At 28.8% G+C, this 15000-nt stretch overlaps 2 protein-coding genes across 4 annotated transcripts; one reads left to right on the forward strand and one right to left on the reverse strand.

Moving 5' to 3' along the window:
* Positions 1 to 3961: 3961 nt before the first annotated feature.
* LOC124949809 lies at positions 3962 to 8768 on the forward strand. Of its 3 annotated transcripts, none has more exons than XM_047495538.1 (4): positions 3962 to 4332; positions 6418 to 6496; positions 6657 to 6971; positions 7393 to 8768. In XM_047495538.1, exons 3-4 carry the CDS (start codon positions 6884 to 6886, stop codon positions 8037 to 8039), a joined length of 735 nt encoding a protein of 244 aa, XP_047351494.1. In that variant the 5' UTR covers positions 3962 to 4332; positions 6418 to 6496; positions 6657 to 6883; the 3' UTR covers positions 8040 to 8768. The 3 variants fall into 3 exon arrangements, with proteins under 3 accessions (XP_047351494.1, XP_047351503.1, XP_047351486.1); XM_047495547.1 differs by lacking the exon at positions 6418 to 6496 and having other exon boundaries at positions 3962 to 4165; positions 4243 to 4332; XM_047495530.1 differs by lacking the exon at positions 6418 to 6496.
* Positions 8769 to 9627: 859 nt separating this feature from the next.
* Positions 9628 to 13392, reverse strand: LOC124957765 (alkaline phosphatase-like). Its single transcript, XM_047515060.1, has 8 exons — positions 12399 to 13392; positions 11811 to 12013; positions 11438 to 11630; positions 11170 to 11333; positions 10739 to 11086; positions 10471 to 10669; positions 10156 to 10380; positions 9628 to 10076 (listed from the first exon to the last, which is right to left on the reverse strand). Exons 1-8 carry the CDS (start codon positions 12463 to 12465, stop codon positions 9883 to 9885), a joined length of 1593 nt encoding a protein of 530 aa, XP_047371016.1. The 5' UTR covers positions 12466 to 13392; the 3' UTR covers positions 9628 to 9882.
* Between the last annotated feature and the right edge of the window lie 1608 nt (positions 13393 to 15000).

Raw genomic sequence — 15000 nt, forward strand, 5'->3', positions numbered from 1 at the left:
ATCCATAGTTGTCATACTTACCTTGGAAATATTTAATTGAACGATAACGAAGAAAAAAGAAAATAAATAGCAAGGAAATAAAAAGAAGTAAGGAATGAGAATAATTAATTAATCGTTCGTAATTTAACGATTTATTTATTCAAATATTATCTATCATTAAGTATTAACCAATGATATTTTTTCTTTTTTTTATAACGTTCACTTTATTTAACGTATTGAAATGAATTTACATGCAAAGTTAATTCAAATTTAACCGAAAAACTACTTCCGTGGCATTAAATATTCGTTTCTTTAGGTCATGGCCATTGACATTTAGAAACTAGTAGTGTACTCATTTTTATAAATTATATAATAATTACATAGTATTTTTTTTAAAAAGAAAAGATTATTAATAAAAGAAAACAGGTAAATATTAAGGACGTATATTTTTATTACGTGAAAATCAAATTCTCTACGAAAATTGATTCCATTAATTATTGTATTAATAATCGTATATTAATAATTTAATAATTTTATATTAAAATAATCTCACATTATTAAATATGTAATAATAATAATATGACTGAAAAAATATTTTTTTTTCTTACTTTTATATATACGTGTACTTTTATATATATATATATATATATATATATATATAATCATATTCTTAATTAATAAAATTATTAATTACGAATATGATTATGTGATTATCGGTTGAATATATACTATATATTACATGTTTAATTTATATTTTACATTACACAATCATATAATCATATCATTAATATAATAATTAAATATTCTTTATGTAGAATAATTTATTACACTTTTCATACATAATGTAAACATACATTTTTACAAAAATTGATCTAACTAAACCATAACCAAATATTCAAGTATGTATCATTAAAATCCTATCAAATGGAATCTTTGCTTGTATTTTATCTGAATTAACGGAAATTCGTATGAAAATGGATAAAAGTTTGAACAAGTCAACGGTAAATAGTCAGTGACAAGGTCCGATAATGAGATATTGAACGTTATGCAATGATACATTGATCTCTGACGTAATAAATACATATACGAAGAAAAATAAAAAGATGAGTAATAATAGAAAGCAGAAGGTGAAGGAGGAGGTGAAGAAGAAGAAGAAGAAGAAGAAGAAGAAGAAGAAGAAGGATAAATCGAAAGGAGGAAGGAATAAGTAAATAGAAAAATGGTACAGCCACGAAACCGCACGTGGTCTCTAGGATGCGTCTTCTCTTCGTCCTCTTTGTGCGTGTTGTATACCGTGCCCCTTTCTCCAATTCCTCTCTTTTTTTTCCCCACTTTGAACGATCAGTTTCATGCGGAGGAAGCGTGATACCACGAAAACGAGAAATCAAAAGGCCTTCGCACCGTTCTCTTTTTTATCTCCTGCTCGTGTGCTATTTCATTTCTTTTTCATTTATCTTGATTTATTTTTTCCTTCTTTCATTAGTTTTTATTCTTATTATTATTTTTCTCCTTCTTTTTCTTTTTGTTTAATTTATTTTTTATTCCTTTTTCCTTTCTATGCCTTATCGCAATTTTCGCTTCTTCGGTTTTTGTTTATTTGTTTTTTCTTTTTTTTTTTCATTTTATAGCAAGTATGATGATTTTTTTTAAAATGTGTTACGTTTGGACTGTTGGAACGAGCAAAGGTCACGTGTTCGGTCACGTTCCAAAAATATTTAATTTCATAGTCGAGAAATTTCTGTTTTGTCAAAAACATATTAAATGATTTATAATACTTATATATACTGACAGATTTTATTTTGTTTCTAGGAAATGTATTCAATTTCTCTATATAGCTTATTCATATTTCATTAACTTTATAATGTCGATAATAAATTGTCTTTGAACATTGAACTCGTGTTTGTGATATCCGAAGGATATGCGACTATAATTAACGTTTCTCGTTTCCGTACGATAGAGCATATTATGTGAATGTGATTTTGTATGAATTACATTTTCTTTTCATTACATGTCTACTATTTATGTATGCAATGTTTCTTTCTCTAGAAACGAAAAAAAAAATACGTTTAAAGAGGTTGGCATTTAGGAACAACACATTCGAACGTACTGATGTTATTTATAACACCAGTCGAATCTTTATTTCTTTTTCTATCGTTACATGATGCGTACATACAGATATACATGTACACACGTATAAGTACGCATGCACACGTATAGGAAGAAGAGAGAAAATAATTTAATGAATTCAAGTAGATTTAAAATTGAATTGTGTGTACGAACTTTCGATTATCGATCACGCGTACAAAATTTTTTATATGCCAATTATTATGTACCAATAATTATGAAAGTGGAAATGATGTGAATATATATATAATATTATATATATATATATATATGTTGTTTCAAAAACAAATTGTCAAACTTTAAAAATGTATTCTACTCATTGTAAGGATGAAGAAAAGTCATATAAACATAATGCTTTTTTTGTTAGTTACAAATTTTTTTGCTAGTTAAAACGCTTTTTTGCTAGTTATAATTTTTTTCATTTATAGCAAACTTTAAGAAAAGACTTTAAGAAATTCAAAATTGTTATATTTTATGAAATGGCAGAAAAAATTAATTCCGTGTTAATGCGAATTATATATCGACGTCGAATGAATTATCTATGTTGCCTGAGATAGATAAGACAATATCTTAACTGTAATTTAGAAAAAAAACGTTTATGGATTCATGACTTTTTTTTATTTTAATAGAGTTAATATTTATTATATATAATTATTTATATAATTAATTATATATATATATATATATATATATATATATATATATCTTTTCATGCAAATGAAATATTAGAGGCCACATACATATATGCATACATATATAACCATACAAATGGTCTAAGTCAAATAGATATATATATATATATATATATATATATATATATATATATATATATATATCTTAAACCACTTGCATAATTATATATGTGATATATATTTCGTTTGCACGAATAATATTTATGTCCAAACATCACAATCGATTGGGAAATCTGTTTTATGTTTGAAATACATCTGCAGTAATATGTATACGTGCATAACGTCATTTAAATCATAATGGGAACATTTACTAATAGTAATTTAAAATCATATAAAAGCTTTTACAATTTGAATATTTATTTGAAATAATTCAAATAATTTTAACAGTCTAATATAAGTACAATGCGTTTTATTATTTGATTCATACTTTGAGAAATGCAATTGTTTATATTAAATAACGTCGTTTACTTTTTAAAACGAATATACAATTTTTATTTATAATTTAATAATGTTCCTTAATATTATAATCGTTTAAAAAGATTAAAAATATTGTAATTTTAATCTCCAATTAGAGTTAATGCCATTTTAACAGACATGCATTTATTACGTATATAAATTCGTTCTTTTATTAACATTTAAAATCCATTTTGAATGATGAAACGATTTCGAAGAATGATTCGAAACAGGAAGAACACTCATTGTTGATCTCTCAAGAAAAAAAGAAAAAACAACAAAATAAATTTAAACTCGACGACTAAATTACGTAACTTTATTTTAAGATCGATCGAAACGAAAAAAAAAAAAAAAAAAAAAGAAAAAAAGAAAAAAATTAAAGGAAGAAAAAGAGAGGAAGAAATATAAAGAAAAATTTAAAAATAAAAATAATATATTAGAAATTAGAACGATCTATTAGATTCCATAAGAGCGCAACTAGCATACGTGACTAATGGCTCGTACTGTTATATTTTTCTTTCGACGGCCCTTCGAGTCGAGTTAACCATTATCCCTGAACGATCACAGACGAAGAAGAGTTTTTGATCGATTCGTACGAGTTCGTTTATTTTCTGACCAATCAGAGCTCTCCTTTTCTTCATCTTTCTCCGTCGCTCGTTCTCGACCAGTAAGAAGGTCGTATCCCTGACGCTCGAGGTCGCTTGTGTCGTTTCTACTCGTCTTTAACCATTTCTCTCTTATCCCTCGGCAGAAGTAGTTTGCATGCGTCGTGTTCAGTTTACGGGAGTCGTTGTTTATATTTAATCGTGAATGTTACCGGTAGTGTGCCTTCCATTTGAAGTTTACCGATCGATCGAAGATAGAAAGAAAAAGAGAGAGAGAGAAAGAGAGAGGAAAAGAAAAACAATATATTATTTGTATGAAGACAAATAATAAGAGAAATATTAGATCGGAATTTATCATTATTATTAATTTTTTTTTTTTTTTTTAATAGAATATGGCAATAATATTTCGAAAATTTCTAATAATATTCAATCTTTATAAGAAGTACAAATAGACTAACCGGAGAGAAGATCATAGTAAGGTAAATATATGTATATAACTAAGTGACTAAGAGTGAGAGAAAGAGAGAAAGAGAAAGAGAGAGAGGGGGGGGGAGAGAGAGAGAGAGAAAAAGAAATAGAAGATAGTTATTTTTTACGTTTTATGTTAAATCACATTTTTATAGAAATGTTGTACTTTAAAGTACATGTTTCTACATAATAATTAGAGAGAGCGAGAGTGAGAGTGAGAGAGAGAGAGAGTGAGTGAGTCGATGTTTGAGCGAGCGAGCGAGAAAGAGAGAGAGAGAGAGAGAGAGAGAGAGAAAAGATAGAACATCTTATGGAGAATCATTTGTAGAAACGATCTACTGCAAAGTATATGGTTTTGTATAGTAATCAGTGAGAAAGATATAGAAGGGAAACAGAAAATTCATAGATAGATAGAAGTTTCCAGTGTCTAGTTAACGAATACATATATATATGTCTTGTGCGTGTATATGTGTGTGTGTGTGTGTGTGTGTATGTATGTATACGTGCGTGTGTCTATATATAAATATATATTCGCGTATGCACTAACGCACATATACATACATTTATTGCATACACTTCCCCATGGTTCTTAATTTTTCATCATATCAATTGACTGTTAACGTCGTCATGTCTAATCTTCCACCCTACTCGCGAAGTTTCGACATCAACATTATCGAATCTAATTGTATCGCGCGAAACGGCAACGCTTAAACACAACGTTCTCGTTCGAACGGGGTCGATCGAAACGGTATTCACCGTGTCTACACAGTGCCGTATTATTATAAATTTGGTACCCACGAAATAATTTCATTTTTGTCCTTTTCATTTTACGTTATAAAAACAATGATTAAGAAGTATTAAAATGTTTGCTTTAGATTATATATATCTCTCTTATGAATATCTAAGATATTACATGGAGAATATGAAATATTTTCTTTTCTTATCGTATTCTGTTAAATTTTTTGTTATTTTCGTTGTAAAGAAAAACAAAAACAAAAATAAAAACAAAAAAAAAAAAAAAAGAAAAAAAAAAAAGAGAAAAAAGAAATGATGAGAAAAAAGGATGACGGTTTATTTTTGTAATGACGTGTTATTCTCTTTTTTTTTTCATTCTTTCTTTTTTTTTTTTGTTCTTTTCTTTCTTTTTCTCTTTTTTTTAAATTATCCACACGTAAAATCGTATATAGGTTCGATTTAAATTTCCCGCCTCCCGTCCATCGCGTTTATCGCGAGAGATAAAAGGAAAAGAAAAAAATACATTGATGCAAATGCTATATAACGGGTGACTTCATTCGTCTCCGTACGATTATACACGATGTATATAAATTGTACGTCGCTGTGTTTTGGTTCTGGTTTTACTCGGGGTTGGGGCGGCGGAGGGGCATTTAAGGAGTATCATCGCATATAACTACGTATTCGCGGGAGAGTTAAAATGCGTGTGTTATTGCGACGTAGCCATGAGTTAGTAACTGCAGACGATCATACAAGCATAAAGAAATGCGGTGCTTATTTCACCGGTTTTTCCGTTTTTGGTCTTTTACTTCTTGGTAATAATAATCTTGTTTCTTCTTCCTTATATCGTTGTACTTTGTTGATTTGAAACGTTTCAACAAGTTTCATCGTCGTCTCACTGATTTTATATATATATATATATATAAATGGGTTAAGTTTTATATACATATATAATGGGTTGCGTATTATATATATATTATTTTATTTTTCTTTTTATTTTTCTCGTATCCATTATCTTTAATAAATTTTTATTTTCTTTTCTTTCATCTTCTTTTTCTCGTTTCTTTTCTTTTTTTTTTCTTTTTGTCTTTATTTCATTTTATTATCATTATATATTTTGTATCATTTTATTTTATGTCATGTTAATCTTTATTTTTTTTCTTTTTTTCTTTTTTTCGAAATTTTAAAATGATCGACAGGCAGAGAAGTTTTCTGGATCATGATCGATTAATCTCGGGGGTCAATGATAGGCTATCGAAGCATGCCGGTCTTTTCTCTTTTATCTTTTTTCTTGCCCTCTCTTTTTTCCTCCCTCTCTCTCTTACTCTCTCTCTCTCTCTCTTTTTTTTCTTTCTATTTTACAGAACGTATGAAACTTGAAGTCAGTGTTTACCGATTTATACGTCGTTAAAGATCGTTCGAAATATCATCGACGTTTAAAAAGTAATCCTTTTTTTCAAAGAAGAACGATTTATTTAAAATTCTCTAATCAAATTATTACTACGCTTTAATTAATTTCTACCATTTCAACTTTTCTCCTTTTCTTTAAAACATTATTCTAATGATCTCAAATATATACGAATATTATTTATTGTTTTTACAGAAGATATTTAGTTGATAGATCATCTTATTGATTCTGAAGTACCAGTGCTTGTGCACACGTGCATTTAGTGTGAAAAAGATCTTGACAAGAATCGAAGGAGGACTTAAGAGTTCAGATCAGATTCCAAGAAGGAAGAACTGAGAAGAAGAGAAGAACACAAAAAAGAAAGAAAGAAAAACTTAGAAAAATAAATTCCCTCGATCTTTGCCCGTATACGTAAAACAAGAATGTCGAACGTTTCGGGAATCTCCAAGGAGGAGACGATCATAAAAGGGAAGCCAACCCTCGTACGACGAGTTTCCAACATGTTCAAAGGTAAAAAGAACAAACTGAACGAAAAAGGGAAATAAAATAAAATAAAATAAAATAAAATAAAATAAAATAAAATAAATTAAAACAAAAACAGATTAATAGATGCATTAAATACCCTTGTTTTGCAAAGACGAATATTAACATTTATCAAATCGAGTTTTATCACGAAAAAATTGAAATTACATGTTTGTCATGCATGATGTAACAATCACTGTTTTACGCGTTAATCTTTTTCAACCCATTTATCTTTCGTATCAGTGCATCGCTTCTTTTATTTCTCTTTCTTTTTTTTCTTTCGTTTTTTTTCTCTCTTTTTTTTTTTTTTTTTTTTTTTTTTTTTTATAATTCCTTTTCTTCTTCTAACTTTCTTTCTCTCCTTTCTTTTCTTTCCTTTTATTTTTCTTTTTCATATTCTTTGTTACAGATGGAAATTACAGTAGGCCACCGTTACTCTTTAGACACGCTTCGATGCAGAAACTCCGCCATTGCTGCCAGAATCTGAATCTATTTCCATATCTACTTTACTCTTACGATAACTCAAAGTCCCATCCGGTTGCTAAGAAGGTGAACGTTTGCATCAGCGAATTGTTACGAAGCATTGCCGAAAGATTTTTCTATATTTACAAGTATCTACGGTGTACATCATTGTACGGTAATGGTAACAAAAACAATAACAACAACAACAATAACGTCATCTATCCAAAGAAAAGTTCGATCGAATCGAAGAAAGGAAAAGGCGACGAAGCTGACCTTGTCATCGACGATGAAGAACGAAAGCCAATAGCTAAATTCCAAAGACAGGAACGTCAACGACAAAAGCAAATTCCGTTCTTCCTAATTCTTGCAGTTTATCTTGTACCATTGATATTAGCCTTCGAAATGATAATAGTTTGTTCTTTATTGATATTTGACAAGTACACGCCGGGTTTCGTCTTCCTAATAAGCGCCGTTATATTTTTAGCATACATCGCGTTTAGAATTTTCTTTTACGAAAGTAAAACTAAGAAATCTTCGAGCAATGGAGCTAATAATAGATATGCTAGGGTCACAAAGAAAACGAAAGTTCAGTGATCCATCTTTGATGATAAGAGGATCCACATCTCAATATCATCATCATCATCGTCATCATCATCATCATCATTGCCGTCATTATCATTATCGTCGTCGTTACCATCATCATCATTTTTATCATTATCATATACGGCTAAAATCTTCGTCAGACAGAAAAACAGTTGAAATACATCAACGATGAGACTCTCGAAGGTCTTAGCCATTCTCGTTTAAAACGAAGCTCCAACGGTCGATTGCGGTACAGAGAAAGAAAGAGAAACACGCATAAAATAGAGATAGATAAGTAGATAGATAAATAGATATAAATAGATAAATAAAATAAGCCGTTGCTCTCGACGGGAGAAATCAGTGAGCTTACACTAATGTCGAAATGTTCCTCACTAACTTTCATTCACGCGTGTACTTTCGCATTTTGTCCGTTCTTCTTCTTCTTTTTCATTTTTTTTTTTTTTATTTGTATTTTTCTTTTCTACACAATATATATAAATATATGTGTACACAAAATTTTAGTAATCTTTTTTTTCCTTCTTTTTTTTTTTCTTTTTTTTTTTTTTGTTTTTTTTTCCATATAATTATATAGTCTCTTTTTAAAATCATACGGCACGTAGAAAATACGCGAACGGCATCCATTTTTTTCTTTTTTCTTCTTCCTCTTCTTATATTTTAAATGAGATGGCTCTGTTACACATACTACCGTTGTGCATCGTTAGAGGATAGGTCGTTGTTATACATTTATTATATATATATATATATATATATATATATATATATATATATATATATATATATATATATATATGTATATATATACACATGAGATATACATACATATGTACGTATATATTTATACAATGCAATTGTGACTTCATTAGGATTAAAACTCAATAATGGAAATTTTGAAATATTTAAACAAATCCTCGCGTAAAATATTGTCAATTGATTTTTTATTTTAATTTTGAAGCCAATACACATAATCCTAACCTATCCGTTAATGTTACAAAACATTCGTTCATCTTTATTATTATGTTAATTACTATTTAATCCTCTATACAGCATAAGACTGACAATTGTTTTACAATATAATGTTTATGTAAATATTTGTGTGAAATTGGAGAAAGGAAAATTATGATAATATTCAAGGAAAAGTAAAATAAGATAGATTTATATTTTAAGGAATTATTGAATCATGTTCTTTAAATAGAATTAATGTAGGATATATATATATATATATATATATATATATATATGTATATATAAAGATCAGTAGAAAGTTTTGAACATGCACGACCGAAGAAGATTGACTATGGATTGCAATGGATGCAATTGTATGATTATATCTGATAAGCGTTCGTAGTAGCATTTAATTAGATACAATAAGAATAGATTTTATTATAATACATAATATATATATATATATATATATATGTATATACATATATACATACATATATATATTTACATATATACATATATATATATACATGTGTTTATGTATATATATATATGTATATATAAATAAAATGTATATATATATATATATATATATATATATATATATATATATATATATATTTATGTATATATCCCCAGACATAAAGGCGTATATAATAAATTTCTTTTTAAACATACCATTTTCGGATATCGCAGTTTTCGTTGATAAGTTGAAAATAAAAAAAAAAATAAAATAAAATAAAAAATAAAATAAAAAGTAAAAATAAAATTAAATAAAAGAAAGAAAGTAAGAAAAAAGAAAAGGTAAAGAAAAAGAAAGTAAATGAATTCATAGAAAATACTGCGGGATTTACCTTTCATCGCGTCTACTTTTTTGTTTTTTTTTTCTTTGTTATCTATGTACCGCGAAGATAGTAGTAGTAAACAATGTAAAAATAAGTAGAAGTAGACAGAAATAGAAAAAAGTATTAGATATTGCATTTTGTTCACTACCACTTGTATAATTTCCAAGATCAGCAGCATATATTATCACGTGGGCAACAAAATTTTGCTCATGAACACTATGGAAAAGATGGGCCGATGGACCTATTAAGAACATAAACGTTCGCAATAATGAAGTGAATAAATAAGCGGTTATCATAAACGAATTATTGGAATTTAATACCTATAGCATAAATAGCTACATCTCCTCCTCCATGATAAGCTTCATCGGACACGATAGCAGCTTGTTGACTATAATTAAACGCTGTAGTGTTTTGAGTAGAAGGATCGATTCTTGTTAAAAGATTAGTCGTGTTTGATATCATGTAAGCTGCATTATTTGGACCACCAGTGCTGTAAGTTAAGGTCGTGTAAGGTATCCCATCATATTTGGATTTTTGTGCAATACCTATAGATTTGCAAAAATTAATTATTCATATTAAAAAAAAAAGAAAGAAAAAAAAAAGAATTGTTATGAAAAATGAATGTAATGTTTTACCTAAAATCGATGAACCACGATCGCTGTAACCATTAAAGCTCATAGAATGAGTATGATCGCTGGTTACTATGACCAAAGTGTCTTCAGTATCAATCATGTTAACAGTAGCATTAATGGCGTCCGAAAAACGAACGGTTTCTCGTAAAGCTTCGCCGGCATGTCCACGATGATGAGCGTAATCGATCAATCCACCTTCGACCTATAAATATAATATTATCGATAATTATTCTTTACATATCATTGATTCGAATGAAATTTTAAAACGTACCATCAAAACATAACCATTAGATGACTTTTGAAGGATCTTCAAAGCAGTTACAGTCATTTCCTCTAAACTTGGTTGTCCTTCTGGTCCTTTCTCTCTCTCCCAATCCATCTTAATATGACCATTGGCAAATATACCAAGCAAATAATCAATTTTATCCGTATTTACTCTCGATAATTGTTCATTATTTTCGACCACTTCGTACGTAAGATTTCTTATTCGTTTATCCTCTGCCCAATCCTTTATCAAATCTCTACCATCAGTACTGTAACAAGCCCATGTATCGATTGGATCATATTTACCAGGCTTTACATTTGACTTCAAGGTCTGTCTACCGCCACCCATTATTACCTGTAGCAACGAGCTAAATGTTATTCATTTAAACGGAAGAACTTTCATTTAAAACGGAAGAGCATGATTGATTATTGGTCTACCTTGATGTTTCTACCAGGCTCATTTTCGATGAGCTGTCTCGCAATATCCTTGCAAGCAGTTATATTTTTTGGTATATTAGCTTCGCATTCCCATCGTCGATTAGGACAATGAGCATATAGTGGAGCTGGAGTCGCATGAGTCACTCTTGTAGTCGTTACAAATCCTATGATAATTATATAGATAAGATATTATTACGATATTGAGATATGAATTTGCAAAGTACTAATAAAAAATCTTTTGTATGTTCGTTAAGTTTTATCGACAAACCTGTAGCCTTGCCCGAAGCCTGGGCTAAAGATATTATTGAATCAACGTGATAATTTTTATTCAAGCTGGCATTGCAATCTCCCAATTTGACGTTAACATCGACTCCAACAACTTTGTAATTAGTTTTAACTCCCCCAAATAATGCGGTTGCCGTGGATGCTGAATCTGGCACTTGTTTGTTTGTATTGTACGTCTACATTTTTCATTGTGTTTTTTTTTTTTTTTTTTTTTCGTTTTGTTTTTGTATTGAAACGAAGCAATAATAGAAAATAAATCTTAATCATTTTAATTAAATATTATTTAATGTCTTCTGTTTACTTAAGATAAAACGATTTAAAATTAAAACGTTATATATGTACATATATTTATATACCTTCAATAAACCAACATGCGGAAATTTTTCCCAGGTGAGATAACTCGTTTCACCACCTCGATAAATCCTGCTGGCTGTTATCGTATCGGGACTCATACCATCGCCAACAAAGATTATTACATTTTTCGCTTTACCTGTATTCCATTTATACGAAAGAGATTTTTTCAATTCTTCCTGCGCTATTTTATGCCAATGTTGACCGTCTGGAGGCCGAGGAAAGGATGGAAAAAAAAAGAAAAAAAGAAAAAAAAAAAAAAATCATATTTATATCTATATTATAAATTAAGAAAAAAATAATTTCTTTAGAAGATTCCCATATATCGGCGGTTAGCAATGAACAAAAAGAACGAGTAAATACGAAAAACGATAGTTAAGATTATAACCGCAGGATGGCTGGATATATAATCTATATTATCGTGCGAGTATTCGCGATGTACTACTGTGTAATTTAAGTGCCATGTCGGGACAGTCCGCAAAAGTAGGAAGTAAAAAAAGAAAAAAAAAAAAAAAAAAAAGAAAAAGAATCTTTTATAGAACGTTTCAAAGTCGAGAACCAGATTGAAAGATCCTGTTGGATTTGAAAGATACCTTCTATAAACGTCGCGGTTATAATACTGGAAAGTAGAATTACGACGAGCAGCAGTAAGGTCTGCATTTTTAATTTCCTTTGTACCTCGTATTACTTTTAACCTTATTGTTAAAATAGATCCATACCAATCGAGCGAACTAACTCAACTGGCATGTACGTCTGAAACGATCGATGCACCTTCTATCGAAATAAAATTTTATTAGAAGAAAAAACTAGAGAAAAAAGAACTAAAAAAGAAAAAAAAAAAAAAGAGTAGATAACTTTAGGTCGGTAATATAGATCTCGATTTTATCAATGATCAGTAAAACGAAAACGTTCGAGTGGCACGAAATTGAAACGAAAGAAGAGATTGAACGGACATTCATCGTATAACGTTTTATTTGATTTTTCTTTTCGATACTCCATTATTCATACATACAAGATCGTGATACGTCGCTTAACATGGATAGTTAATATATATATACATATATATATATATGTATATATATATATATTTATAGATATATGTATATATAATCTCTATCGTGCGGTTTCTTTTCTTTATTATCTTCGCTTTCTTGTTCCGTTTAGTCGTTAAACAAAACTACTAAAAATAGACTCGATAAAATCAACCGTCCAAGCTCTTCGTCCTTTTATCGAGCGCGAGTCCTCGCAAACCAAAACGTATGGTTGTTTATCCTACATTTTGAAAAAGAAGGATCTCGCCTCTAAGTTATTCCTATGAAGCGCGCAGTAGAAAAACCAAAAATGCTACTCGTTTTCTAACTCCTTTTCTTTAGCACTACGATATATAAATGTTCTGTGTCTCTTTCTTTTGCTCTCTCTCTCTCTCTCTCTCTCTCTCTCTCTCTCTCTCTCTCTCTCTCTCTTTCTTTTTCCCTCTCACTCACTTTCTTTTTTATTTTTCTCTTCCATAGTTTATCTATATTGGTATCATCTTCATTGTCACCATCATCATTATCGTTATTATCGTCATCATCATTATCCATCTGACTAATAATGATTAATCATTATTTTATTAATAACGTTATTAATTATTATTATTATTATTATTATTATTATTATTATTATTATTATTATTATTTTTATTATTATTTCATTATTATTATTGTTATTATTATTATTATTTTTTTTTATTATTATTTTTATTATTATTATTATTATTATTATTATTATTATTATTATTATGTCGCGCTTCGAACGTAACGACGTTTCTTTTTTACTTTTTTTCATTATTCATTTATTTCTATTTTTATTTTTATTTTTCGAATCAACCCAATCACCGATCGAGAAGAAGCGTCGGATCTCTTATGTGCGATTTATACATTACAATATACATATTTCTTTTTCTTTCTCTAGCTAACTTCACATCATTTCTATTTTAACTTCGATAACGCTAAGAATTCGAAATTTGTTAGAAATATTTTCCTTCTTTCGTTTTTTTTTGTTTTTTTTTTATATTTTGTCCCTTTTCCCTTTCTTTTTGAAATTAGTTTTTTGATTTGTTTACGACGCGCTTCTTTATAATTTTGCTCTTCTTTTCCGTCATTTTTCTTTTTCTCTATGAATTTTTTGTTATTTTATTTTATTTTCCTTCTTCTTTTTTCTTCTTCTTTTTCTTCTTCTTCTTATTCTTTTTCTTCTTCTTCTTCTTCTTTCGTAGAAAAACGAGGAATAAATTTTTACAAGAATTTCGCGTTTCTAATAATATCTCGAATTGTCAGTAGAAACTAGCATGTGTGTAATATCTCTATCTTCCTTTTTCTCCCCCTCCCTCCGCCCCCCTCCTCTCTCTCTCTTTTTCCTTTTTTCCTTTTTACTTTCTACAACAGAAGGCAACTAACCCCATCATTACTTCAACGCATCATATACATTTACATATACTTGTACATATACAATATACGTATGTGTACACGTACATACGTATCTATTATGTCGGATTCTATAAAAAAATAAACTCGGAGCTTCGAGAGTCGATCGATCGAAATTCGGCTTTAATATCTTATATTTTCTTTTTGAAATTCATGAAACGAATGAAAATACATTTTATTTTAGAATTTTACTGATTCACGTAAAAAGGTTCGAGACTATCCTTCTTCTCTTTTGGTTTTTTTTTCTTTTCTTTTTTTTTTGTCTTTGTCCTCCTACACGAAATTAATAGATGATTATTAATAATATATTTATGTAAATATTGAGATCGACTTACGAAGCTTCCTATAATTTTGTGTGAAAGTCGTTACGCGAGTGTCTATTACATTTTTTATTTATTTAATTATTTATTTATTTATTTTCTTTTTTTCTTCCTCCTATTCTTTTTTCTTTTTTCTTTTTGTCTTTTATTTTTTTTTTATTTTTTTTTTTTTTTTAAAAGAAAAAAAATTCACTATATACGTATTCTCTTTCGCTTTACGGTCGAGCGGGACTAGTAATATTAATATAAACTGTCTACAAATCTCTCTTATTATACGATTAAATTACAACGAACTCGTTTTATTGAGATGTCCTTTAAAAACATGTGATATTACACGCGAAATCTACGTACGAAGTGATCGTCGTCTCACTCTATTTCTTTCTCCTTCTTTTTCCTTTACGTATTTTTTT

The sequence above is a fragment of the Vespa velutina genome, chromosome 1 (assembly GCF_912470025.1).
Source record: "Vespa velutina chromosome 1, iVesVel2.1, whole genome shotgun sequence".
In the NCBI taxonomy this organism is placed as follows: Eukaryota; Metazoa; Arthropoda; class Insecta; order Hymenoptera; family Vespidae; genus Vespa; species Vespa velutina.

Excerpts from the sequence above, each read along its gene's own strand:
- LOC124949809 (XM_047495538.1), top strand. The coding sequence starts at position 6,884 with ATGTCGAACGTTTCGGGAATCTCCAAGGAGGAGACGATCATAAAAGGG. Across the intron at positions 6,972-7,392 it reads AGTTTCCAACATGTTCAAAG|ATGGAAATTACAGTAGGCCA; the intron begins GTAAAAAGAACA and ends TCTTTGTTACAG.
- LOC124957765 (XM_047515060.1), bottom strand. The coding sequence starts at position 12,465 with ATGCAGACCTTACTGCTGCTCGTCGTAATTCTACTTTCCAGTATTATA. Across the intron at positions 11,087-11,169 it reads AGCCTGGTAGAAACATCAAG|GTAATAATGGGTGGCGGTAG; the intron begins GTAGACCAATAA and ends TCGTTGCTACAG. Across the intron at positions 10,670-10,738 it reads CTAATGGTTATGTTTTGATG|GTCGAAGGTGGATTGATCGA; the intron begins GTACGTTTTAAA and ends TTATATTTATAG.